The following is a 26,476-nucleotide window of genomic DNA, read 5'->3' on the forward strand; positions in this document are numbered from 1 at the left end:
TCATTACACCATTTGCCGATCTGTCTATCGAGCTGGTTTTCCGATTTTTTATGGAAAAACTTCAGTATGTTTGGTATATTTATGTCGTTATATTCATTTTTTGTGAGATTGTGGTAAAAGGTTGTTAACTATGTTTTTTAACCTATTACAATAACCCTAACCCTAAAACTAAAACTGTACAGTTAAGAAATAGCATTATAATATTAGGATAAATATCCATGCTAAAGTCATTACAACATAGGAAGTTCATTTACATACAATATTTGCTACATAAGAGACCCCCCTTTTGCTGAGAAATGGTATAAACCAGTCATTCTTATTCCCATGGACAGGAAACGATATAAAACTGCAAAATCAGACTTTTTTATTTTTCTTTCCACTTTACATCAGTAACTTTCATCTCCACATTTTCCACAAGCGATGAAAGAATATTGTTCAAATTTGCAAATGAACAGCAGCCCCCCAAAAAAGCAGGTAAAAAAGCTTGGTATATATCCATATTTACAGCCCTTCTCAGTACAGACATACATAGTTATGAAAATTACAGTCTGCCAATGTATTGTTTTTTTCCCATTTTTCACAAAGACACAGAGTGCAATATCTGGTATGACATCAAGGGTGTACTAGGTGTATGTAGGTTTGTTTATTTTTTATTTTTGTAGTAGTATTAGTAGTATTCGTAGTAGTAGTAGTAGTATCTTCTTTGAAGGGTTTCAGTGTTAAAAAACGATGCACTCCTTTAAAGTCAAATTTATGTAAATAAGTAAAGTAAGGTGCTTTATTTTGGTCCACAAACTTCATAAACCGAAATATTTTTGAGAAGAAAAATGGTAAAAATCTTAAAAATAATTTAGTGGCATGGGGTCTCAAAAGGCAATAATATCATATAGTCATATATTACATATGCTTAGTTTTTTATCATAATGGACAGTACCGTATTTTCATGACTATAAGGCGCACTTAAAAGTCTTAAATTTTCTCCAAAATAGACAGTGCGCCTTATAATACAGTGCGCCTTATATATGGAAAAAATGTCATTCATTGAAGGTGCGCCTTATAGTTGTGAAAATACGGTATTTTAATTCCCCTCTTATCACAAGAACTGCATTCACCTCAAGGAATATTTGGCTGTAAAGATTCACCATGACAAAATAAAACTATCAGTAAATGTCATATCAAAGTTGAGTAGATCAAACTACCCTTATTGAATTCTGAAAAATGAATTCTAGTAGCCAAGGACAAAATGACAGAGCTATGTTTGCCCTTTAGATAACAATTGTACAGACATAATTGATGCCATTACTCAAACAATATTCCATGTATAAAAAAAAAAATGCAATTATGTCTCACAGGCTTGGGTAACCTACAGAATGTACGCTGTCTGAATCCTGCCTTTCATTTCTTTAAGAAAAAAAACATGTTTTTATGTCCCTTTGGAGCACTTTGGAAAATGGTTCCAAACCAAGGGATGAATTATATCGTTTATTTATATCCATTGAGCCACATATAGATGCAGCAAATGTTGGAATATATATACTGTACTTATAACTGTATTTATAAAATGAAAATATATAAGTGGAGATACAGTAAAATGTGCAGCAAGAAAGAAGAGGCAGGATTTAACTGTGGAAAAAGCCATGCCGGTTGGTGACTTCTTTTTTTTTTCCATATATTTAAGGTGAATAGTGTCCACAGGAGAAAAAGCTCGTCCAACGAAAAGATCACAATACCTTCCCATGAGGTCAGTTCGCTTACTCAAAAACATTCTCTTGCTTGTTTTATTCATTTTTTTTTCTTTTATTGTTGTTGTTGTCCTCCGGCTAAGCGTTCTTCTGCTCAAAGCAGTTCATTGATCTAATTTACATGACTTGTGGCCCCGCTTACAAAAGAAAAAAATAAAATACCCTCCAGGCCTAAATATTCAGACTTAGGTCCCAATTACGCGCATAATCTCTTTTTGCACCTTGGGCTCCTGGGTGTTGATGTTGGCATCTCCCACTTGGCCGTCCTCGTACCTGGATGCATAAAACACATATTTACACCTTAATTTCTTTAAGCATGAAGGACAAAAAATTTGTGTACATGAGTAATATCTGTGGTGTGGATTGATAAGACACTACCATCAATGGCCTAATTAGAAAATTAGTTGATTTTAAATTTGTATTTTTAGACACACAAACCTCAATCTAGGTGGAGTTTGTGATAAAATGGACACGATGTTTGGAATTTTGGAGTATTTAAGTTTTTGGACTGTATAACACTGGTTAACAGCCTATTTCAAGGGTTTCAGAGGGGTTGATTCGCGGGCCGCATTAACGTCAACTCGATTGAATGTAATTAGATATAATATTTAGATTTTTCTTTATGAATGAATTAAAAGAACTGGATTAAAAACCCTGAATATTCAGGTTATTTTTTCTAGATCTACAAAAAAAAAATTTTTTATATTTTTTTATTTTTTGGGGACTTTACAAAATGATTTTTAAACTAAAAACTGAAAAAAAATTGATTGAAAATTTACAATTATTGATTTAAAAGGGGGAAACTCAGGAAATGTAATATACATCTATACTCTTCATTTTAATTTGATGCTAAAACAGAAAGTCGGCACTCATGATTTACTTTCCCGGTCCGCACAAAATGAGGCGGCGGGCCAGATTTGGCCCCCGGTCCACCTCTTAGACACCTGTGGCCTATTTACCAACTCAAATCAAGTTTAATCTAATCTAATTTTATCTAAATAAAATGTGATTCAGGGTAAATACCATGTAAGCCATTTTAACTCTTACTTACACAAAAAAGAAGCGAGTGCAAACGTGGTCCGATACAGGACACACCCAAATGTTGCCGTGCTTTTGCAGGTCCTTGGATGTGATCACTGTTAAAAAAAAGAGGCGTGGCATAGACCTTTATTTGCTGTTTTTATCAAAATTATGTGTTTTCTTGTTGGTTTTTTACCTTCGCAAAGTGCAATGCAGTTCAGATTTCGACTTTGAAGAAATCTTGATTGGATTGGACGACTCTGCTTGAAATGGAAAAAACAAAGCCGGAAAAAACAACAAGAACATAAGGACTACTTGATTATGTTTAATATATGTATTTCCATCTCTTACCTGTGGTATGGTATTCATGCGATTGTAACGCTGTACCAGCTCGTCTTTGGTGGGCATGCGGTGTTGTCCCTTTCCCATTCCTGAAGAAATGCCCCAAAAAATCCCTGTTATAACATGTTCAACATCCTAAACCTAGACTGATTGTCAGCCTTTTATAAGGCGTAAACAGTTCAGCATTTATACTCACCTGGATAAATTACTCTTACAAATCATCATTCCTACCTGAGTATCCAAACGATATACTGGAGATGGGGCTGAGATAGATGCCTTTTCCGTATGCTGCCCCGTGCAGCTTGGTTTGAAAAGAGCAGAATGGAAAGACAATCATTTGGAGTATTGTTTCACCCAAAAAATAGTTTTGTATTAAAAAAAATCTCAGTTTTAGCAGGCAATCAGAACATTATATCTCATTGTTGTTTTTTTCTATTATTTTGATTTAAAACAAGCTTATTTTTGTTGTTCAGGGCAAAACTGGAGTACTTGGCATACTAGTAAATCAGTTTCATTAATCAGAAAGCAGGATTTAAAACACTTGTCCCAACATGGAGGGTGCTGACGGAGATTGCTGTAGTTACCCACCTCCTCCGATGGAAGTTTCTCCAATAAAAGTCTTTACTCACTATGGGTCCAGTGATCCATTGCATTCCACAGCATGTGACCTAATCTACACCGTGCTCTAGATGGTTCACCCCCAGAGGGCGCACAGGCAACCTCCTGGCTAGCGTCACAGCTAATGCCACAGCCCTTAACCCCTTCTATCTTACAGAGCTGTGGCATGTACTGTTGCCCCCAAAAAGGCCAATGAGAAATTCAGCCAGTACGCCCTGCTGGTTAAAATGTAGGCGGTAAAGCAGCCCAAAAGGGAATCTGGCATCTATTAACTGCAAAAATGAATCAGCCGGACAGACGGCCCGCTCTCTTGCAGAGCAAGGTGACTATCCGAGAAGGCGAACTGCCAGGGTTTTACGTACCTGCAGTTTTGTATAAGAGGCATTGACTAGTCCATTTCTCAGAACAGAGTGCCAGTTCTCTATATGGGAACCACTGGAGCAAGTGTAGAAAGACATGAGAGAAAAGAGGTATGTGAATGATGTCTTGTCTCTTTCGACAAAAAAAATAAATAAATAACAGAAGAACACTGCGAATACCATTTTGTTTAGGGCACAGGTGTCAAAGTGGTGGCCCGGGGGCCAAATTTGGCCCACCACATCATTTTGTGTGGCCCAATAAAGTAAATCATGAGTGCATACTTTCTATTTTAGGATCAAATTAAAATGAGTATAGATGTATATAAAATTTTCAGATTTTTTTCCCCCTTTTAAATCAATAGTTGTAATTTTTTATCATTTTTTTCTGAGTTTTAGTTCCAAAAAAGCTAAAATAAATTTCATTTAGATCTATAAAATAAACTGAATATTCAGGGCTTTTAATCCAGTTCTTTTAATCCATTTATTTAAAAAATCTAAATATTATATCTAAAATAGTCTGGCCCACATGAAATTGATTGACGTTAATGCAGCCCGCGAACCAACCCGAGTCTGACACCCTTGATTTGGAGTCTATTTAAATTGACTCACCTACCTTGGAATGAGGGATTTGTTGAGATTAAAGACAGGTCTCTATATACAGTTTTTTTGGACATCGCTATTGGTCAAGTAGGACATTTTAGAAGCACTTAAGAGAGCTTCATGTGCTAACAGTGGCTTTTGTTGTTGAAGCATGCACTGGAAATGGAACATACTCATGCCATCTTATGTAATATCAACAATGTATGATTTTTTTCATGTGATGACCTCAAGATATTGAGAGAATGCAATGTCCAAAGGAGTAAAAGGGACTTACTGGAAGGCAAAGGTGCTGCCGTAGAGCTTTTTGGCAGTTCGGAAACGAGCTTCCTTGGCAGGGGGGCTGCTGAGCAGCAGGAACTGATGGGAGGTGTGCATGAATTTCAGTTGCTATGACATAAGAGAGAGGGAATGAAACAGACAGAAATGAGTTCAAATAAAATTAAGAAACAGAGAAAACAGTCTTGAATGAATCGGACTAGAGGAACATTTAGTTTCATACCCTACTAAGAGGCAACTTGACAATGTGAGATCTATTACTGGAAATAATCCTGCGAAAAAAAACATGGGCAAATTCGTAAAATGATCAAATACTCCTTTGTTTTTTGTTCTTTTTAGAACAGGTTCTTTATACTCACCATTGTAGCAAGGGATGGGCCAAAGGGTCCAGTTTGTCCATCTGCTTCTTGATTTCCAAATATGAGCCCTGGCAAAAGCAGACAAGCATGTGCTGAATTCAGCTTGCTTCCAAAACCAAATGTGCAAGATACTATATAGTATTTGAAATCTATACCAAAACCAAATGTGCAAGATACTATATAGTATTCTAAATCTATTGCAAAACCTAATGTGCAAGATACTAAATAGTATTTAATATCTATTCCAAAACCAAATGTACAAGATACTATATAGTATTCTAAATCTATTGCAAAACCTAATGTGCAAGATACTAAATAGTATTTCATATCTATTCCAAAACCAAATGTACAAGATACTATATAGTATTTTAAATCTATTCCAAAACCAAATGTGCAAGATACTCTATAGTATTTTAAATCTATTCCAAAACCAAATGTGCAAGATACTATATAGAATTCTAAATCTATTGCAAAACCTAATGTGCAAGATACTAAATAGTATTTCATATCTATTCCAAAACCAAATGTACAAGATACTATATAGTATTTTAAATCTATTCCAAAACCAAATGTGCAAGATACTATAACGTATTTTAAATCTAAGAGGCACTCTACTACCATAGTATGGACAAAAGCACATTGAAATTGGGAAATAGTGAATGTGGAGTACCATAGTCATGAATACATGTCTTTAGTTTACTTAGTTTCTTGTACCTGGGTCATTTCTCGTATAGACATAACGCTGTCCAGTGCTTTTTGCAGCCTCTCATAATTCTTCTTCTGTGTTCATCGGTGAGGCCCAGCAGCATTTGCATTTGACGAGACAAAAAGGAAAGAACATGCAAACATCTAAAATGATTTGTCCAGACATAGGCAAGATTTATGTACTGTATTACAGTAATACCTCGCCACTTCACCACAACGCGACTTGGATCCGACAATATATTTTAAAGTTTATATTGAATTAACAATAATACAAACATGAAAAAAGGGGTTGAAAAAAGGTAAGTCACATTGGAGAGTATTTTACAGGGCACTAGGGGCAAGTCCAAATAAAATGAAATAGACATTATAAAAACAATGTCCCTTTATCATTTTTTTAACCAATTGCAGCAGGTCTTGGAACCTATAAACCACGGTAGACGAGTTATTATCGAGTTTAGGTATTCGTTTTAATCATTAACTGTCATGCCGCATATTTGAGATGTATTAGTTACAAAATTTGTACTTCAAGGGATGCTGACCTTGGGATTGAATGCCAAAGTCTTGGGATCATTGGGATCTACGACGGAGGGGTAAGGCTCAAAGATGATGCTCTTGCGGGGAGACTCCAGTGCAGCTCGGCACATTGCCACCAACAGATCTACTACCTGCAGAAACGAAAGGTAAAACAAGATTACGGTTATTCTAAAGAAGACAAGTACAACAGAAAATGGATATTGTATTTTGTGTGTGCTTATCACCTCTGCACCGGTGGCCACTTCTTCTGCAGCGCCTGACATCACACCCAGCGTGTAGAAGGAGAACACACACAACTCCCTTGTGCACACAGCTGGCTACAGGCCATACACAAAAACAATTTAAACTAAACGTCAAGTAAGAAAGTTATTGGAGTACTTTAGTCCAATATTAAGAGAGTTTCAGGGACATTCAAGAGTTAGTCATGACTGGGCCAAAGTGTAGATTATCTTAAACCAGATCTGAGCAAACTACGGCCCGCGGGCCATATCCGGCCCACGAGCCGTTTTAATCCGGTCCGCCGACATTGTCCAAATGTATTTATTTTTTAGCCCAAGATGGCGCCGTCACAGGGAAGCCAGTGGCAGTAGCTCTGTCCATTCTTAATCGTTTTCCGTGTTATACAGCCCCTCTATCTTTTTTTAAATTACATTTTAAAATTTCTAAATACATTCCTTTTTAATTTACTTTGTATTTTATTCTTTTTACTTTAATGATGAGTGATGAGTATGTTAATAATTTAGTCCTTTTTTTCTGTTTATGTTTCAGATGTACTGTTAACGGATGCACTTTTTTATATGTATCGTATCTTGTGCTGACCTGGCCCATCTGAGAAATTTTTAAAGTCAATGTGGCCCCCGGGCCTAAAAGTTTGCTCACCCCTGTCTTAAACCGCGGTTCACTTTGGTTTTAACAAACATAGGACTTTTTCTTCGCGTATTTAAGTCCATCCACTTGCGTTTTTTGACAAGGAGCACAATGAGGTATGGACTAAGCGCCTTAATCTTACTGTCATGTATATGTCACCTGCGATTTAAGTGTAGTGTCTTCTGTGCTTTTAATATTTTACTATTTCGCAGATTTACATTATCATTAATGTCGGATTTGGTTGATACGCAATTTGAATTAGACAAATCTGCCTCTCTTTGTACCTTAAGCATTGATCCATTCTGAAAGACGTGCTGTTCATCACAGACCACACAGTACTCGTTGAGAGTTGGGATCCTCTGCTCAGAGTACTTCATTATCTGATTAGAAAAGGAAGAACAGACAGACATGCACACAAAGGCCAAAATTGTCTTCCGGTCTAAAATGGTGAACTATGAAAAAAAAAGATCTGTAACTGTACATTTGAAGGAGTGAGAATTTAGAAAATTGCATTGCACCTGCACTAAAAAGCCATACTCCAGTGTGGGAATGTTTTTGCAGTGTCCGCCCGCCTGGGATGAGAAAAACAATTCAATCAGCTGCCTGGTGGTGATCTGTGCTGGGGCTCTGGCCGCCGGTACCGCCACGGTCTGATGAGTCAAGTGAAGACAGAGCATTATGGGTAACAGCATGACAGACAGTCACAGAGGGTAAAGGGACAGCAGTGATTGACAGCAGGAAGGAAGAAATACTCGTGTTTTTAAACTAACCAAGCAAGAGGACACCTTTTTATCAATTGAATGTCTTACAAATGTAAACAGTTGGTTTTAACAATAACTCAGTTGGGTAAACTGTCTATACTGGATTGATTGGAACAAAAACCAGGACGCACAACAGCAGTTGAGGACATGGTTTTCAGACCCCTATGATGCAGTGATGCCTGATTTAAAAAGCCCAACCAAGAATATTAAGACACCTGGGAACTATTATGATTTGTGAAAAAAGGATATAACAAATATTCAATGAATATTCTTTTACTGTTAAAACTGACAAAAGCAGTAGAAGGTAGGCTAAATGTAGGGTTCTTTAATGGGCCATATTTGATTATATTTTCATAAAAACTGGGTAGAAGGCCTTAGTTTGTACCCCCTTGCACAAAGTTAAAAATAGAAAGTGAATCATAAGTGACTTTCTGTTTTAGGATCAAATTAGAATGAAGAGTATAGATGTATATTAAATTTCCTGATTACCCCCCTTTCAAATCAATAAATTGTAATTTTTTTCATCCATTTTTTCTTTGTTTTTAGTTCAAAAATCATTTTGTAAAAATCTAAAAATATATTTAAAAAAAGCTAAAAATAAACATTGTTTTAAATCTATAAAAAACTGAATATTCAGGGATTTCAATCCAGTTCTTTTAATCTATTTATAAAGAAAAAAAATCTAAATATTATATCTAAAATGGTCCGGCCCACGTGAAATTAAGTTGACGTTAAAGCGGCCCACAAACCAACCCTTGATTTAGTGTGACCAAAGACTGTAGAACATCAGCATTTGTCTGTGGGACTCACTTACCTGGCTGTTTGGTGGATAGCTGAAGAGCTCCCCTTTGGGGTTCTTCATTGTGCATGAAATTGATCGATTCATGAGGCGGGTCACACGAAGTTCAGGTACACTCAGCTTCCCTTTCAGGACAGTATCTTGGATCAAGGGGAAGCTTGGAGACCTTCATAGCGAAAGCAAATGCAAAATAAAATATGAAACAGTTCCTGTCTACATATTCGAAGACAATGGCGTTTTCCTGAATGCAAGGTCTGTAGACGTGTTTGCACTGTCATAAACCAAGACCTTCCAAACAATACCTCATGAATATTTTTCCTCATAGACCCGAAAATCGTAATACAAATGCCATTTATTGTTATCAAGAGCATTGTGTTCACAACAATAGTGCTTTCTGCACCCGGTTTTCTAATATGCATTAGAGCATGTGTCAAAGTGGTGGCCCGGGGGCCAAATCTAGCCTACCACATTATTTTGTGTGGCCCGGGAAAGTAAATCATGAGTTCTGACTTTCTGTTTCAGGATCAAATTAAAATGAAGAGCATAGATGTACATTAAATTTCCTGATTTTTCCCCTTTTAAATCAATAATTGTAATATTTTAATCCATTTTTCAGTGTTTTTAGTTCAAAAATCATTTTGTAAAATCTTAAAATAAATTAAAAAAAAGCTAAAATAAACATTGTTTAGATCTATAAAAAATATTGAATATTCCGGGTATTTAATCCAGTTCTTTTAATCCATTTATTAAGGAAAAATATCTAAATATTATATCTAAAATGGTCCAGCCCACGTGAAATCAAGTTGACATTAATAGCATTATAGTAAGCTAATTCCCCTTGGTATATATGTTGTTATCTTATAAAAGTCAGTGGTGTTGTTGCTTTGAGTTTGACATTCCCATTATTTATATAAACTTACTTTGGGATTGGAGAGAAGATGCTGAGCCCGGCACGAAATTTCTTGATGGTTCCTCCAGCTTTGAACCAGCTGTGTCTCTTTTCCTGTTGGGCCTTGAGGAATTCATTGCTGAGATGCTTCCACTGCTGGGACGTAAATGTGCTCAGAATCCTGTCAATTACAACCAGTGTTTCCACAGTTCATTTGAAAATTCATCATTACTCTGCTTGAATTTTTGTCATATTTAAAGTGCTTTTAATTACAGTTGAGTCAAGTTGGGATTCCTATATTTAAAATATAAATTGGACATAGCATAACTCACTTTTTGAGTTGTAAGCCAAGGCTAAATCCTTCTTTATTGGATGGCTGGAACACATCAACTGATGGTTCTGCGGGAAGATGACATGGGTTATTTTTACAAAAGGCGCATATAAAAAGGCTTCTCCTGAGTATTCGCTGCCTTTTGGTGCTGCGTGTGTGCGCGACTCACCTCCTACGCTCAGTTAGTGGCACAAATGACTAAAAAGCGCCATCAACAACGATATCTCTACTCACCGGGCCCATCGAGGTACTGAGAAAGAGAAAAGCGAAGTCTCAGAATAATGGGCTCTGTTCTGATTACTTTCCAAGCTGTCGCAACCTCCTCCTGAGTCAGACACATACACACACATGCACATATACACAATGTTATCCTGGTAATTAGGTTAGTTTCTCTTCACAGGAATAAACTGGGACTACTAAGATGCATTATGCAAAATGTTGACGAGTTGAGCAGAAGAGAATTATTAGGGTGCTGACTCACATCAAGGAAGCCGATATTAATATGAAGATCAATATCCACGTCGTCGATGATGCCATACTCCCTGATCAAAGACAAAATAAAACAGTTTTAGGGGTATTTTTACTGTTTCGCACAGTGGTTACCGTATTTTCACGACTATAAGGCGCACTTAAAAGTCTTAAATTTTCTCCAAAATAGACAGTGCGCCTTATAATACAGTGCACCTTATATATAGAAAAAACAGAAAACCAAAAATGAAAAACCACCACTGTCGGATATTTAAAAAACACAAACGCCTGAACTGAAACAATACAGTTTAATATGCAGATGCCATCTTAGTTTACAAAATCTTCCATCATATAGCTCCTCCCCCACTGCAAGATTTTATACAAAAAATATCCAAAACATAAACAATGGCTGGCTCTAGAGGTGACTATGTAGCGAGTGCTTCATACCTGGAAGTCATTAGCAATTACCGTATTTTCACGACTATAAGGCGCACTTAAGTCTTAAATTTTCTCCAAAATAGACAGTGCGCCTTATAATACAGTGCGCCTTATAATACAGTGAGTGGCGGTTATTTTTTGTTGTTGTGGTTGACATAGCTAGCTTTATTGCAGCCATATGTGTGTGTATTTGCAGGGATGCATGTACCTGACTGAGACGGCGCTGTCAGTGTAGATGTCTTTGACTGCTTCAATGTCTGCATCCAGCTGAGGATGGCGGTAGAGGTCAGCGGCGCAGCTTCCCTGTCACGCAATTTTGTGGTCAAGCATATAGAGGTGGAGATAGCATGTTTTATAATGCATTTTCTATGTCTAAAAAAAATCATTTTTGCAGCTATGATGGCTTGTTACAGTTTATTAGACTGTAGTGGCCATGAAGTGGCAGCTGGTAAGATAATAGTCCATTTTCTCGCGTCATAAAAAATATAATAGCGCAAATATTATTATTATTTTTTTACATATCCATTGCTTCTGCCACAATAGTAGATGCTAATATTCATTTTATACATCTATGGAGTTTACTGCAAATCTCATGGTCAACACAATCTCTATTTTTATAAACTTTTTTCCAAATTTTCATTAAAAATTGGCCATAGCGAAGTGTGAAATCAAGTTACATGGTTCTTAGCAATCCACTGCCTTACTATAAACATTGAATGGTATATTTTAGGACATTTATCATCCCCCACAGCAATGCAATACTCTCAGTTGGCTCAAAAAGATCATGGATAACAGGGAGCACGACTGTTGTCCACATCTGTCGTCCAAAAGATGTAAAGTCTGACTTTTGATCGTCTCAGCTTCCGAAAACATTCCGTACAATTTCATCCTTATCTTCTTCCTTCTGCTTTTATGTTCTACAGCGGATAGAGACTAGCTCCGAGACACCTCACTGGATTTACATTTCAATTACAGATCTTGGAGAAAAATACAGATTGGATCGTGAAGTGAAATAGAAAACACTGCTGGATGAGGATATCTTTGGAAAGGTAATAGGCTAACAGTGATGGAAATATATCCAGCGTATACTATTGAGCACTACTTTAAAAAATGCTTTGCTCAAGATATCATAGGTAGAGTATATGGCTTTCTAGCATGGTGTATCTACACATAGCATTATTACGGATAGTAACTTAAAGTATTTTTTTCCATCTGGCTTTAACAAAAGGCTATGGCTTAAGTGTCAAAGTGGCGGCCCTGGGGCCAAATCTGGCTCGTCACATCATTTTGTGCGGCCCGAGAAAGTCATTCACGAGTGCCGACTTTTGGTTTTATGATCAAATTCAAATGACGAGTATAGATTTATATTAAATTTCCTGGTTTTCCCCCTTTTGAATCAATAATTGACATTTTTTTAATCATTTTTTCCTCTTTTTAGTTCAAAAATCCTTTTGTAAAATCTAGAAATATTTTTAAAAAGCTCAAATAAACATTGTTCTAGAGCTATAAAAAATGAATATTCTGGAGTTTTAATCCAGTTCTTTTAATCCATTTATACAAATTAAAAAAAAATCGAAATATTATATCTAAAATGGTCCGGCCCCCATGAAACCGAGTTGACGTTAATGCGGCCCGCGAACCACCCTTGACACCCTTAGCAAGAAACTGTACTTTGTCATACATTGATGCATCACCAATCTAGTACAGGTTTTCCATTTGTTCTTTTTTGCTTGCATCTTTATAAACTTCTAAATACTGCTCTACTTGGATTTGTGCAACAAACTCATTAAATGATCCATCTGGTGTGTCAAGGTTAATGACGCTGCAATGCCAACACAAGGTAATAACTAAATTTCTACATTTTCAGACCTGGATGCCGTACAGGAACTGCTCTGGTTCGTTCTCCCCGTCAGACTCCTCATCAGTCCAACACTGGCCTTTGATGTCCTGCAGGCATCATAAAGAAGCATTGGTGTTGAACTGAATTCTCACTTGTACCTGTTCAAGGACTTCAAAAGGTAGTTTTATATAGCTTCTCCAAAGGATTGGATAAACACGGATTGCGCCTTTTGAGGCGATTAAAATAACCTCCCTTTTGTTGTTAGAATCCAAGCAAACTCCTTTGGGCTCAAATGGAATAAATAGAATTTATAGGGTGTAGTCATGGACTGGCTAAAAGAATACATGAATTTAGCTAAGAAAACTTAATACAAATGTGTGTGGATGACGTCCACAACAGCAAAAAAAAAAAACGAAAAACAACAAGTCCCAAGAATAAGGACGATTATTATTGTAACAACTTTTCTAATTTCATATAGGAGGGCGTTAATATTTATTTTTGAAATTTCTGAAATTATCACTTATTTGGGTCTTTTTCCGGGAAAATGCACCTTATAATAATTTCGTCATACACAGCTGGGTATAATGACAATTAGGCTTTTGTCAAGTCAATGATGATGACAAATCCTCTGTCCAATTATTATTATTATTTTTCTCATGGACCAGAACCAGGTTGCTCATGGACCAGTACCAGTCCATGGGCCGTTAGTTGGGGACCACTGACTTAAATAACTTACCATCAGTTTGGCTGTTTTCAGGTCTCAATCAGACAGGTATAAGCCTGGTGCCAACCATCGCACCTGAAGATGAAGAAGAACGCCAATAGGATTTACAAAACCTTGCTTTGACAGACAGACAGTCAGACAGACAGACAGACAGACAAAGGACAAATCCATAGAAATGTAGCCGACAAGAAACAACGCACAATCTGTCGGTGGCAAACTCTCCTTTAAAATGTCTGCACTTCACCTTCTTCTTCTTCTTCCTGTCTCCTAGCAACCGCCATCCCTGCCTCCTTTACAGAGTGGCATTAATCACTGTGGAGAGAGTGTGCGTGGGAGAGCAATGCTAGATGTTCAGGCCTCGAGTTTGTCTTTGTGTTACATCATGTCTTTTTCTCAGCACAAAAAAAAAACATTCCGATCAGCTCGGCTTTTAAAAGACTCGTTAAAATAGTATTTATGCTGATGTCAGCCAATTGGCAACAACTGACATTTTCTGCTTTGCTGACATGGTAAATTAGATTTTTCTAAGGTCACATTTACATGTGCATATTTAAAGAAAGTGTTTACTGCAAATTGGTCGATTTGGAAGGGATATTGGATGAATCATATTATAAAGGAGTGACGTTTAGCTATCCCCAGTTAATGATTCAATTAAAACACTGCATTTCTTTCATTAGAATCCTTATCATACCGCCACCAGCGAGAATCCAGCCCGAGGCATCCTAGACTTTGCGTTTCTTGACTTCCTTTAACAATTAAAGTCATTGTTTATTCACACCAGTGACTACTCTAGTCTATTATTAAGAAAAGAATAATTTGTGAATATGTTTTTTCAAAGGAAATTTAGTAAAGTGTACTTTAACAGACATAAGTTTCTCTGAAAAACTATTGGGAACACAAAAGAAATGTTTCACGTTGGTCTTTTTTTAACTACATTTTAATATTTCTTAATACATTCCTTTTTACTTTACTTTGTACTTTATATGTTTTTGATTTAATGTTTTTACAACTGTCCTTGTTCTGTTAGCTTGGCTTTTTTCAGCCACTTCTTTTTTGGAACCATCCTGCCATGCCTACGCTGTCATACACATTGGACTAGCTATTACAATACGGAGCAGAAGGAGCAACACCTCAATGCCGCTAGAAATTCGGAGCTGGACAAAAGTGCTGGGAGAAGAAGCAACGCTTCTGACCAACCATTCCATCATGGGATAAGATGGAAGAGCTGTTGGTGCTTACCAGGCCGGAAGGGGAGTTGAGGGGTTCTACTCTGCTATTGTTGTCTTCAGCTCCAGACTACTGAGGAACTGTGTGGATAAGCTTGGGAGAGTGACTCTGCATATTATCTAGCTCGATCCCAGTCTGCAGAAGTTCCCCACCTTGTGACAGACTTCCTGTGTGTGGTTCCAGTTTTATCCAACTTTACAACATATTTTTCTTGAGTCAGTATCCGTTTTTGCTACCGTAACCAAGATGGCGCCGTTCAAGTGGCAGCCGGTGGTGGTAGCTCAGTCCATTCTGGTTTATTTTGTGTTTTTGCTGCCTTTCTGTCTTAATGATTTGATTTGGTGATTCTTAATGATCCCATATTTGGTAAAGTGTCACTTTAACACACATCAGTTTCCCTGAAAAACAATTGGGAACACAAAAGGAATGTTCGTCTTGGGCCTGTCTTTTTTGGGTGACTTTAAACAAGCCAAGACAAGAGAACGATATCAGATAAAGGAGTGAGCTATCCATGAATGTTCCTGCTAGATCAAATGATTTTAATGGCCAATTATAAATAGTAGCTACTAGCTTCCTCACTAAAGCTGTTAAAAGGCTCTTTATTCATCCTTAATTATCAAAGGTGCATTTTTTTTAGTTTATTTTGTGGAACTTTTACACTAAATTGATTAATTTATCTCAAATTATATTTACAGCAATTAACTTTCATGGTTGGGGTTATATGAGGTCAATTTTACTGTTTACCCTGACTAGGTTATTTATTGCAATAATTTCCGAATAAATTGTTTGGGTTTTTATGACCTAAACTTAGTAAAAATGTGAGATATTTTTATTGCTTTTTTACACTGTAGATTCCTGAATTTTCTATAGGTGCTGCTAAAATATTGGGTTAAGTCTCACAATACACAAAGTTAGAAAATATACTTAATGATTATCTTAAGCAGAACAAAGGCTTATTAACCATTGCTCACACAGCAGTAAATTCATTATTAGAATACCATAAATGAAATGTATGACCATTCTCATTCATCAAATTAATTTCCTTCACATCATTGAATTATCATTTTCTTTCTCCAGATTATCACTTGTCATCCAATCATCTTTAAAAAAAATACCAACAAAAAGTTCCTTCTTCAATGTCTACAAAGAAAAACAAACCACACTCACTATGGTTCAGTGAGTTCAACAATGAACGTTATCAACTGCTGAGGTACGGCTCGCCGTCTCAAACAAAAGACAATTTTCATAATCATCCAACCAAAACACACATACACCACCACACTTCTTGCATGCACAAACCAACAAACAAAAAATATAGATACCAAATACCAATGACGGAATAAATCCAGGCATGCTACGTCGAATTAAAGACCTCCTTCCGCCTAACACAATTCTAAGTCGTCATGTCCTAAATATGAAAATAACCCTTCCCCTCTCCTAGTCTCACACTGCATCCTAACATGCCATCCTCCATCCTCATCTTAGCGGCACATACCAATGGAGGACCATTGTCCTCATTTCTCTCTATGATTATTTAGCACAAAAATATAGTTGAGTGCATATTTCCCTCCCTCTGCTATACCAACCACCCCCCAACCTCATCCATCCATATTTACCTTGACAGAGGATGGAGACACAGGGATGTCTTCCTCTTCTCAGCCTTTTCCCACGCGGTGCTTGCAAGCACACACACGACAGGAAGCGCATCAAAATATAACTCCTCGATTTGAGCCAGTATGTTTGTCAACTAGCGCTTTCACCGCACCGACTGCCGTCTCGTGTATTTTTTGCCTGACAACACTGAAAGGGTTCGGAGCATGCTCAGTAAGAGCAGACTGCCAAGTCATGTGACCTGCAGCTGACTGCACTGCTGCTGCTGCTGTGTTGGGAGGATAATAAAATAGATGGAGAGGATGCGCGTGTGTGCGCATGTCATTTGTCATTGTCTGCTGATGAGTAATCATCTTGATGCTGTTGGGTGCATTCATATAATCGACAAATTATATGATGCTATTATCTTTGCAAATGGTACTATAAAAAAAGAGGTGGCACGCCTGCATTGATAAGCCCAAAAAGATGGTGTTGTTTAGATTTATTTTACCAAATATATACTACTAGGTATTTAATGCAAAAATAGATGCTAATACTGTTTTTTTTTGTTGTCCAGTAGATTTTTTGGAATAAAAACAGAGCATTGATTAAAATCTGTTTTTTTTATTTATCATGTAAAATTGTTAATTTAACACTTCAATAATGTATTTTTTGAATACAAACAGAGCATTGATTAAAATATCTCTGTTTTATTTAATTTTTCATATACATTTGTTAATTTAACACTTAAATAATGTAATTTTTCCCTTCCAAAATATCTGCGTCTTTAATACAGATAGACTAAAATAGCTGTCTGTGTTTTGGTTTCTTTCTAATACATGTTCCTTATCTATAGTAAAGCTATGGTTCAGAAGCTGCTTTACTTTGGCTTTTTAAATACATATTTGATGCAGCTTTATTTACAGAAAAGAAAACCACACCACAATAATAACTATTCATTAACAGACAGATCAATATAGCTGTCCTGATATGTATGTGGGACACAATAGTGAAAATTTTTTGGGGATAATCTGGTTTTATCCTAGTTATCTAATTGACCTTAAAATTGATTGTAACGCTTATGCAAAATATATGTATCCTTTATTGTGTCACAATAGCATTTAGTTGTTGTGCCATTTACTATATGGTGTAGCATTGAATGTAGTTTAGGTCTTCCCTCTCAAATGTTGTGGTATAATTAATAATATATGGTTTATTGTTTATTGCGTTTCATCCCACTCAAAAAAGGCCCACTTTGTCAAATTGTTGTGGTTGGCAGGAGTTGAAATTAATCATATTTAAAAAAACGTGATATGCAGATTTTTTCCGAGCGAAAGCAATACGCTTGAGAATTAAAAAGCTCTAAGAATCACAATGAGACTTGAATGCTTTGTTCTGCAGCAGTGGAAACAAGCGCGTGATGTCGTGACCGACTGCAACTTTAATTTTGAACGCTAGACGTCACTGTTTCCCATGTTTAAAAAAGAAGCAGAAAAAACACGCACAAAATCCTCCCCGCGTAATCTTATCCAGATTCGAGATGTTTTACATCAACGTTTTGTAAAATAAGGTCTCGCTTTGTTGACCTGGCCTCTAAATGTTAAGATATCGATTTACGTATTTAGTTTCTGTAAGTAGGTTAGTATATTGTTGTGCGTGTACAGAATGCTAAAGCCTTTAAAAGTCGATTCTTAACCCTCAAAGTAGAGAATTTGGGGATGTGTTTTAAATTAATAATTGTCAAACGATATTAATGTATCAAATTAAAAGGATTTAGCCCAGGAAATTTGGGGAAACTTGCTGAGACTCGCCATCATGCATCACGTGTCGAGCCGTCGGGCTGCTGATGAATTCTCATGTTCTGATTGGCTGGCTTCCTCTCGCGTCCGCATCGCACACCTCTCGCTGCAGGATCCTTCCGCATGAGCGTGCCAAGACTCTTGATTCTTAATGTACTGGTTCTTTACTAAATGATCTTACTAAACTTAATTTCAAAAGCATAACATATATCTGTAATGTCCGGCGCCTAAGTCAATTTGTGTGTTTTTTTACTGTAGTTCCGCCTATCTCGGAGGGATATATCTCAGCATCATGAAAAAGTAGTTCCTCGGTGTAAAAGATACACGAGATCACCTTGAGCTGCTCGCCAGTGTGCAGTTGCATCAATACAAGTAGGCGCTATAAGAAGAGGTGAGTTTAACTAAAACTCTGTTGTGTGTTGTTTAATTTAGACTTAATTTAGTTTTCTACTGTTTCCACTCTTATTTTCACCCTAGATGATGATATTTCATGAAATGCCGTCGCTTTTATTAAGATCGTATCAGCATCGTATGCTCCGCATCGCTCCTAAACATTTTCCCGAGTAATCCAAATATGTCCTTCAATGCATTATAGTCGAATACGCGTGGTTCACAATTTGTATTTCAATTGGAGATACGCGATTAACTTTTCAGCCATCTTGCGAGTCTGACATTGCTGCATGACAATGTTGTCATTGGAATTGTGTAAGCGATCGGCACGCAATCAGATGTTGAGCAAGCTCGAAAGCTAATTTCTGCTTTCAATCGTAAAAAGGGGCATGCAGTTTTCTGTTAAAATTCACTAAAAGAGGGATTATTAGTATTCAATCGTGTTGCATACTGCGCTCTTCCCTTGTTGACTCGTTTGGCAATACTTCCGGTTGTAGGCGTGGTCTCGGTGGCTCCTCGGCCTCTTATTGGTCGACTTGTCCCCAAACGTTCTCACACGAGCAAATATGACGCAGTGATACGAACGTGAGTTTTAATGCATCGTCCACTAGTCACTAGTAAATGGCATTCTACCGCTCGTTGATCTTTCTTTCCTTGCATTTTCTTTAAAATCGAACCTAAGCATCAAAATGTCTTCAGAAGGCATTGCTTGTGTTGAGGAGGACCCATCTCCCATGTAAGGACATTTATAATTCAGTAATGGACTTAATATTCTTATCACTGTGAAGTCAAGTGTGGGAAATAGCCTGAAAAACACAAAAATGCATAGTTGTTGACCCTTAATACAGTGTATTTGTTTAATATCCTGGTGCATTCAGAAAGGTTAGGTTTGTTTATAATTTACCAAAAAGATCCAGGTTATTAGTTGCATATCTAGCAGTGTGAGTGTCAATGGCGCAACATCCGATTGTTTGAAGAAAATATTCCAGGAAACACTTAAATTGCAAAATCTTGTTGGGCGTGTGAGTCCAGCTGTCCTTTGTTTATTTCCCTCCTTATCAACATGAAATCAAAATAAAAAGGATATAATGTACAGTCAAAGTATAAATACCATTTTCATTTAGGCTATAAATCAAGGTCAATGCTTTTGATGTACATTTTGGCTAACAAAAAAGGCTTTAAAGCTCTGTAGACTACTGGAACAGATTTATTTAACAATATATCATGTGCTATTATGTTTGACACCTATTTTGTTTGACACAATTGCCTTGATCAACCTCTATCATGGTTTTGAAGACTTTGTGTGGGTTTTCATTTAAACTATCCCTGTAAACATGCCCCAAATTACCTCCCATTGATCCTCAGTATTGGATTTCTAAACACTCTCCATGGTGTATGTTATTATTAGTCCGTGCCAGTTTACAACCCGGGGTGTTGTATGACCAAGGCTGGTAGTGACATTGAGTCTAGTGACTGTACCCTGATGGTCAATGCCTCATGTACGGTCGTCTAGTCACATCATGGCGATTACGTGGTCAACGTGGGCCCTCCGATTGCCCTTCTTCTTCTTCATCGCTGAAAGGATTTACTCTTGAGCTCCTGAAAGTCTTGTCCCCATGTACGAGTGTTTTGGCTAGCATTTGCCTCAGGCCTGCGACTGCAAATTCTAGTTGCTCTTTGCAAACTGTCGCAGGCTCTGACACCCTGGGATTCCTCTTGAGATCAACACCATGTTTATTTCTCTACAAAATTACCAGGAAGATCCATTGCGGGTATGTAATGGAAGAAATAGATTCTTAGAACTGTCTTGGTTGGGTTGTTTTGCGGTCTTAAATGTCATGGCGCCCTAGTTGGAATAATCCTGTTGTTGTACTTGGGCTATTATCAGTAAAATGATAAGGCAATTGGAAAATACAAGGTCGAGTGCCCGAATGCATTTTAACGAACAAGTTTTTCACTAGCGGGTCAGCGTTAGGAAGGGATTGGAAGGGATTAGTCACGGTCATATCCTAAATTAGCCTCAGATCTGTGTCAGGGTGACTGGTAAACTGCCCATGATGGCGACGGAGTGGACTTGTTTGGAAGGTGTCATGTGATCCATGGCTTCCATAGAGGGAGGGCCTTTCTTGGCGACTACATAACATTTTGTTATTCCCATAACAAAGGGCTCTCAAGCGGGACTGACTGGCTATTACCCATGCACAGTTATTCCCTTTTTCTTTATACTTAACATTTCTCAACATAAATTTCAGCTTTACAGTGATTGGACAATGCATCCAATGATCATTTTGAGCATGCACTACGATTGAGAATCGACTACTATAAGAGAAATTGCAGAATGTTGTGTCATCCAAGAATATGGGGAGTGTTCCTTTCTGAATGGAATGAGTTTAAATGGGACTGATTCAGGCTGAAACCTGTCTTCAAAAGTGGAATTATGTCTCTGCCTCACAATAGGAAGTCAAAAGTATGTTAGTGTTGCGGTGACACGCATGCTTTGAATTTCCTGTTTGCCATTTTAGCCTATAGAAAGCTTCTATTTTTGCTCAGTCACTGCAATAAATACCTAATGATTGAGAGGTTGGCATTGTTCATAAATGCAGGGACTAGGTAAAATGGTCATTGCAGTGGTCCCTGTGACTCAGCTTCTTTCTCAGCTGCGTTCGTCTCCCATGGCTTTGCTGCAGTACAGCAGGATGTGACTGCAAGCACGTACCACAATCTGCTTCATTCTCGCTGCTGTTACATAATTCATTCAGGCATACAGTAGATGTAGAAGCACCATTGTCCGATTTATTTGATTTATTTTGCCACGAAATATGCAACAGGTCATATTTGTTATCCAGGATCTAAACGATTTAATAGTCTCCCTGGGAAAAGCATGCTAATTTTGCTTCAGTCAATGGGTTCATAATGAATTGTTGCTATTGGCAACGCAGCGGCGGTGTCAAGAAGAGAGCAGAGCAATAAATACATGCAATTTGGTGCAGATAATGTCTTAAATTAATATCTTTTTAGGGTTTTTTTTCTGATTTGGTGGGAAAAGTAATACTTTGATACTGTACCATCAAAAACAATGCAGTACCACATTTCCTAAATTTATTATCTGACTTACCATGTGTAGTTTAACTACATTTTAAAATATTTGTCCTTATTGTGTCTTTTAGGATCCCTCCAGAGTCCCTAGTAATCGCCATGCCTCAGCCAAAGATTGTCGACATGGGCTCTGCCTTCATCCAGACGCAGCAGCTCAATGCCGCCATGGCCGACACCTTCCTGGAACATATGTGCTTGCTGGACATTGACTCAAAACCCACCACCGCTCGCAATACTGGTATCATCTGCACCATTGGTACGTCTACAGTTTGTCAAATTAGTCAATGATAATATTCAATCCAGTTTACCATTTAATTCTCCTAAGTCAAAAAAAATATCACATTTGTTTTATCCAGAAAAGAATCATGTAATGCCACATAGTCCACATATCTATCCAGTTTTGTATATTTCAGTCTATTTTTTGTGTCTAAAAGTGCACAAATCTGCTGAATATTTAGGTGATTTTTTTTAAATTGTATTTATTTTTTAATCCCAAACTCAATTGCATTAGTATCACTATTGATTTAAGGACTGTGGCCTAGTTTTTTTTTTTACACTGGTTTCCTTCATTTTAAAACTTTGCCTATTTTCTGAAATGACTGAAATGTAATCAAGATAAACAACAGCAGTTTTAAACTTTTATTTTTCCTACCAAATGTGGCCATCATTCAAAACTTGAAATGTTTAGTGGGATATACTGCATACCTAGTAGCAGTTTTCATGAATATTTTTTTTCTTCCAGGGCCAGCTTCTCGATCAGTAGAAATACTGCAGGAAATGATCAAGTCCGGAATGAACATTGCCCGATTGAATTTCTCCCACGGCACACACGAGGTTTGCTATTTCATAACTTCCTTTTAGTCATGTCTGCAACTAGGAAAGTGAGGTTTACTGTAACCAAAAGGTTGTCACGTTTGTCCTATGCTCATTCAAATCCTTATCATAGTTTTTGTTCCTTTTTTTTCTCCCTTCCCAATCTTGCTTCTTGCAGCATGGCAAACATTGCATGTAACTGCTAATGCAATGATGGCTGCTTTCAAAACAGCACGAGTTACAATAGTGTGTAACTTGAAACAGGATTGGGCAAGATTTCATATTTATCCATTTTTCGCGAAATTGATAACCATGGTCGAGTGTTGTTGACAGATTTTTAAAGTTGAAACTAGGGGCAGACAATTTTTTATATTAATAAAATGTTAATTTACTGGTTGGTTCACTGGCCGCGTTAACGTCAACTCGATTTCATGTGGGGCATTTTAGATATAATTTTTTTTATAAATGGATAAAAAGAACTGGATTAAAATCCCTGAATATTCAGTTTTTTATAGATCTAAAACAATGTTTATTCTAGCTTTTTTAATATATTTTTAGATTTTACAAAATCATTTTTGAACTAAAAACACAGAAAAAATGATTTAAAAAATGACAATTATTGACTTAAAAAGGATAAAATCAGGGAATTTAATATACATCTATAATCGATTTTAATTTGATCCTAAATCAGAAAGTTGACACTCATGATTTACTTTCCTGGGCCACACAAAATAATGCGACGGGCCAGATTTGGCCCCCCGGCCCACCACTTTGACATCTGTGATATAGGATCACTTTTTCCTCTTCCCAGTACCACGCCGAGACCATCAAGAATGTGCGCGAGGCGTGTGAGAGCTTCGAGCCTGGTAGCATTCAATACCGACCAATTGGTATCGCCCTGGACACCAAAGGCCCAGAGATCAGAACCGGCCTCATTCAGGGAGTAAGTTCCCCCGATGCTGCCTTGCCATGTTTGTTGGCAAGTCAACTTGTAAACAATTTTTAACATGAGAACCATTTTATGATTTGACAGAGTGGCACGGCGGAAGTTGAACTCAAAAAAGGCAACATGATCAAGATCACCTTGGATGACAGCTACCAGGACAAATGCAGCGATGAGATTCTGTGGTTAGACTACAAGAACATTACCAAAGTCGTCACACCTGGCAGCAATATCTACATTGACGATGGACTCGTGTCACTACAGGTCAAGGAGATTGGTAAGATTTGTTCATTTTTACACTAAAATTTAACCCAACTGATAGAATTTAGATTACCGTATTTTCACGACTATAAGGCGCACCGCATTATAAGGCGCACCCTCAATGAATGACATTTTTCCATATATAAGGAGCACTGTATTATAAGGAGCACTGTATTATAAGGAGCACTGTATTATAAGGAGCACTGTATTATAAGGCGCACTGTATTATAAGGCGCACTGTATTATAAGGCGCACTGTATTATAAGGCGCACTGTATTATAAGGCGCACTGTATTATAAGGCGCACTGTATTATAAGGCGCACTGTATTATAAGGCGCACTGTATTATAAGGCGCACTGTCTATTTTGGAGAAAATGTAAGACTTTCTAGTGCGTCTTATAGTCGTGAAAAGACGGTAATTGCTATTAACTTCCAGGTATGAAGCACTCACTACACAGCCACCTCTAGAGCCAGCCGTTGTTGATGTTTTGGATTTTTTTGTATAAAATCTTGCAGTGGGGGAGGGGCTATATGATGGAAGATTTTGTAAACTAAGATGGCATCTGCATATTTAACAGTATTGTTTCAGTTCAGGCGATTGTGTTTTTTTAATATCCGACAGTGGTGGTTTTTCGTTTTTGGTTTTCTGTTTTTTTCATGTATAAGGCGCACTGGATTATAAGGTGCACTGTCTATTTTGGAGAACATTTAAGACTTTTAAGTGCGCCTTATAGTCGTGAAAATACGGTACATTTAAAATATCACTTTAGCACCCTACCAATAGAAATTGGACCTCATTTAAAATAGCACTTTTGAACCAGGTCTTGTTTAATACCATTTTTTTTTCCTTTTTAATTTTGTGTTGTTTTTTTGCTCCCCTGCAGGCTCTGATTTCCTCATGTGCGAGATCGAGAACGGCGGCACCCTAGGCAGCAAAAAGGGCGTTAACCTACCCGGCGCCGCCGTCGACCTGCCCGCCGTCTCTGAAAAGGACATCCAGGATCTGACATTCGGCGTGGAGCAAGGCGTCGACATGGTGTTCGCCTCTTTCATTCGCAAGGCGGATGACGTTCACGCAGTCAGGAACGTACTGGGCGAGAAAGGCAAAAACATCAAGATCATCAGCAAGCTGGAGAATCACGAAGGAGTTCGCAGGTGTGTGCCGACTAGGCGGAGACACAGCTGTCTTGTTTGCCTGCCTGAGGTTATTTCCGGAAGATATTATTTAATGAGCTGGGATTGTGCAAAGACTTATGTGAACAAGGGGAAAGGGCGGCGGAAGTGGTTAGCACACCGGCCTCACATTAGGAGAACTGATTTCACGTGGGCCAAACCATTTTGGACATAATATTTAGTTTTTTTTAATAAATGGATTAAAAGTCCTGAATATTAAGTTTTTTTAATAGATCTAAAACAATGATTATTTCAGCCTTTTACATATTTTTAGATTTTACAAGATGATTTTTGAACTAAACACAGAAAAAAAGATTAAAAAATGATAATTATTGATTTAAAAGGAGGAAAATCAGGAAATTTAATATACATCTATACTCTTCATTTTAATTTGATCCTAAATCAAAGTCAGCACTCATGATTTACTTTCCCGGGCCATACATATGATGCCACGGGCCAGATTCGGCCCCTGGGCCTCCATTTTGACACCTCTGCTCTAAATGTTGTTTGTCTCCTATAATTGGCTGGCCACCAATTCAGGGTGTTTCCCGCAATCCTAGTGAGGATAAAACGGTTCAGAAAATGAGATGAGATATGAACATGGAGACTCCTTGTCTATATAGCTGGCCATATTGTGAAACTGTGTACAAAAAGAAAACTGCTGCTCCTCCTGGCATTCTTGTTTTACTGCATTTTTCTGCAAATTGCAGGTTTGACGAGATCATGGAGGCCAGCGATGGCATTATGGTTGCCCGTGGTGACCTTGGTATTGAGATCCCTACCGAAAAAGTTTTCGTAGCCCAAAAGATGATGATTGGTCGTTGCAACAGAGCTGGAAAACCAATCACTTGTGCCACTCAGGTCAGACATTTTGTCTTCGTTGCTTTCTATTTATTGATTTCTGTCACTTTGTTTCAGCGCATTAAATGGTTTTATCTGAAAATTGGCGAATCGTCTTACTTCAGATGCTGGAGAGTATGATCAAGAAGCCACGACCAACCCGTGCTGAAGGTAGCGATGTCGCCAACGCAGTGCTGGATGGGGCAGACTGCATCATGCTAAGCGGCGAAACCGCAAAGGGAGACTACCCCCTAGAGGCCGTGCGCACACAACACATGGTGAGTCAATACCAAAGGAAGACCTATATCTATCTATACAGTACTTCTTCTTTAACAATATTGCATGATGAGCTTTGGCTAATTCTAATCTGATGGTGCATGATTCTGACTTTTTTTTAAAATGAGATATTGAAAGTTAGCAACAGGGACAGGAAATAAAAACATTTTGCTCAATATAGAATTACGCATTAATTTCACAATTTTCCCTTTTTATGTGTAACCACCGTCAATTTGAAATACAAAAATATACACGCATATTGTGAGAAAATAGAGGAACTTGAATTATCTTTTGTCAGAGATGAGATTTGAGTAAATTTTTCGGCGAGTTCGACAAACGCTGCTTGCATGCGATGATTTTTCTGCATGAATAGCATTGGGCAGCGACTGCTTTCCT

The 26,476-nt window shown here is 37.6% G+C and overlaps 2 protein-coding genes across 8 annotated transcripts in view; one reads left to right on the forward strand and one right to left on the reverse strand.

Annotated features, from left to right (window-relative positions):
- Nucleotides 1-1,051: 1,051 nt before the first annotated feature.
- LOC144194555 (protein mono-ADP-ribosyltransferase PARP6) lies at nucleotides 1,052-16,760 on the reverse strand. Of its 4 annotated transcripts, none has more exons than XM_077713702.1 (23): nucleotides 16,516-16,760; nucleotides 13,685-13,747; nucleotides 12,978-13,055; nucleotides 11,317-11,411; nucleotides 10,684-10,744; nucleotides 10,437-10,452; nucleotides 10,204-10,270; nucleotides 9,903-10,052; nucleotides 8,998-9,148; nucleotides 7,941-8,072; nucleotides 7,707-7,802; nucleotides 6,780-6,872; nucleotides 6,561-6,686; nucleotides 6,031-6,096; nucleotides 5,317-5,384; nucleotides 5,181-5,229; nucleotides 4,956-5,068; nucleotides 4,085-4,157; nucleotides 3,336-3,405; nucleotides 3,114-3,193; nucleotides 2,959-3,025; nucleotides 2,794-2,878; nucleotides 1,052-2,015 (listed from the first exon to the last, which is right to left on the reverse strand). In XM_077713702.1, exons 2-23 carry the CDS (start codon nucleotides 13,685-13,687, stop codon nucleotides 1,928-1,930), a joined length of 1,827 nt encoding a protein of 608 aa, XP_077569828.1. In that variant the 5' UTR covers nucleotides 13,688-13,747; nucleotides 16,516-16,760; the 3' UTR covers nucleotides 1,052-1,927. The 4 variants fall into 4 exon arrangements, with proteins under 4 accessions (XP_077569828.1, XP_077569827.1, XP_077569825.1 ...); XM_077713701.1 differs by having other exon boundaries at nucleotides 6,031-6,093; nucleotides 10,437-10,527; XM_077713699.1 differs by having other exon boundaries at nucleotides 10,437-10,527; nucleotides 16,516-16,758.
- Nucleotides 16,761-18,529: 1,769 nt separating this feature from the next.
- pkma (pyruvate kinase M1/2a) overlaps nucleotides 18,530-26,476 on the forward strand; it is a 13,346-nt gene continuing 5,399 nt past the window's right edge. For 2 of the 4 annotated variants that reach the window (XM_077714168.1, XM_077714169.1), the window contains exons 1-8: nucleotides 20,161-20,450; nucleotides 21,846-22,030; nucleotides 22,517-22,608; nucleotides 23,399-23,530; nucleotides 23,621-23,807; nucleotides 24,676-24,946; nucleotides 25,675-25,825; nucleotides 25,930-26,082. In XM_077714168.1, coding sequence (XP_077570294.1) covers nucleotides 20,176-20,450; nucleotides 21,846-22,030; nucleotides 22,517-22,608; nucleotides 23,399-23,530; nucleotides 23,621-23,807; nucleotides 24,676-24,946; nucleotides 25,675-25,825; nucleotides 25,930-26,082 — 1,446 coding nt within the window. In that variant the 5' untranslated portion in view covers nucleotides 20,161-20,175. Of the gene's footprint in view, nucleotides 18,680-19,264; nucleotides 19,415-20,160; nucleotides 20,451-21,845; nucleotides 22,031-22,516; nucleotides 22,609-23,398; nucleotides 23,531-23,620; nucleotides 23,808-24,675; nucleotides 24,947-25,674; nucleotides 25,826-25,929; nucleotides 26,083-26,476 lie in introns of those variants that run through there. The other 2 variants (XM_077714172.1, XM_077714171.1) reach the window with 2 other exon arrangements.

The sequence above is a fragment of the Stigmatopora nigra genome, chromosome 3, assembly GCF_051989575.1.
Source record: "Stigmatopora nigra isolate UIUO_SnigA chromosome 3, RoL_Snig_1.1, whole genome shotgun sequence".
Taxonomy (NCBI): domain Eukaryota; kingdom Metazoa; phylum Chordata; class Actinopteri; order Syngnathiformes; family Syngnathidae; genus Stigmatopora; species Stigmatopora nigra.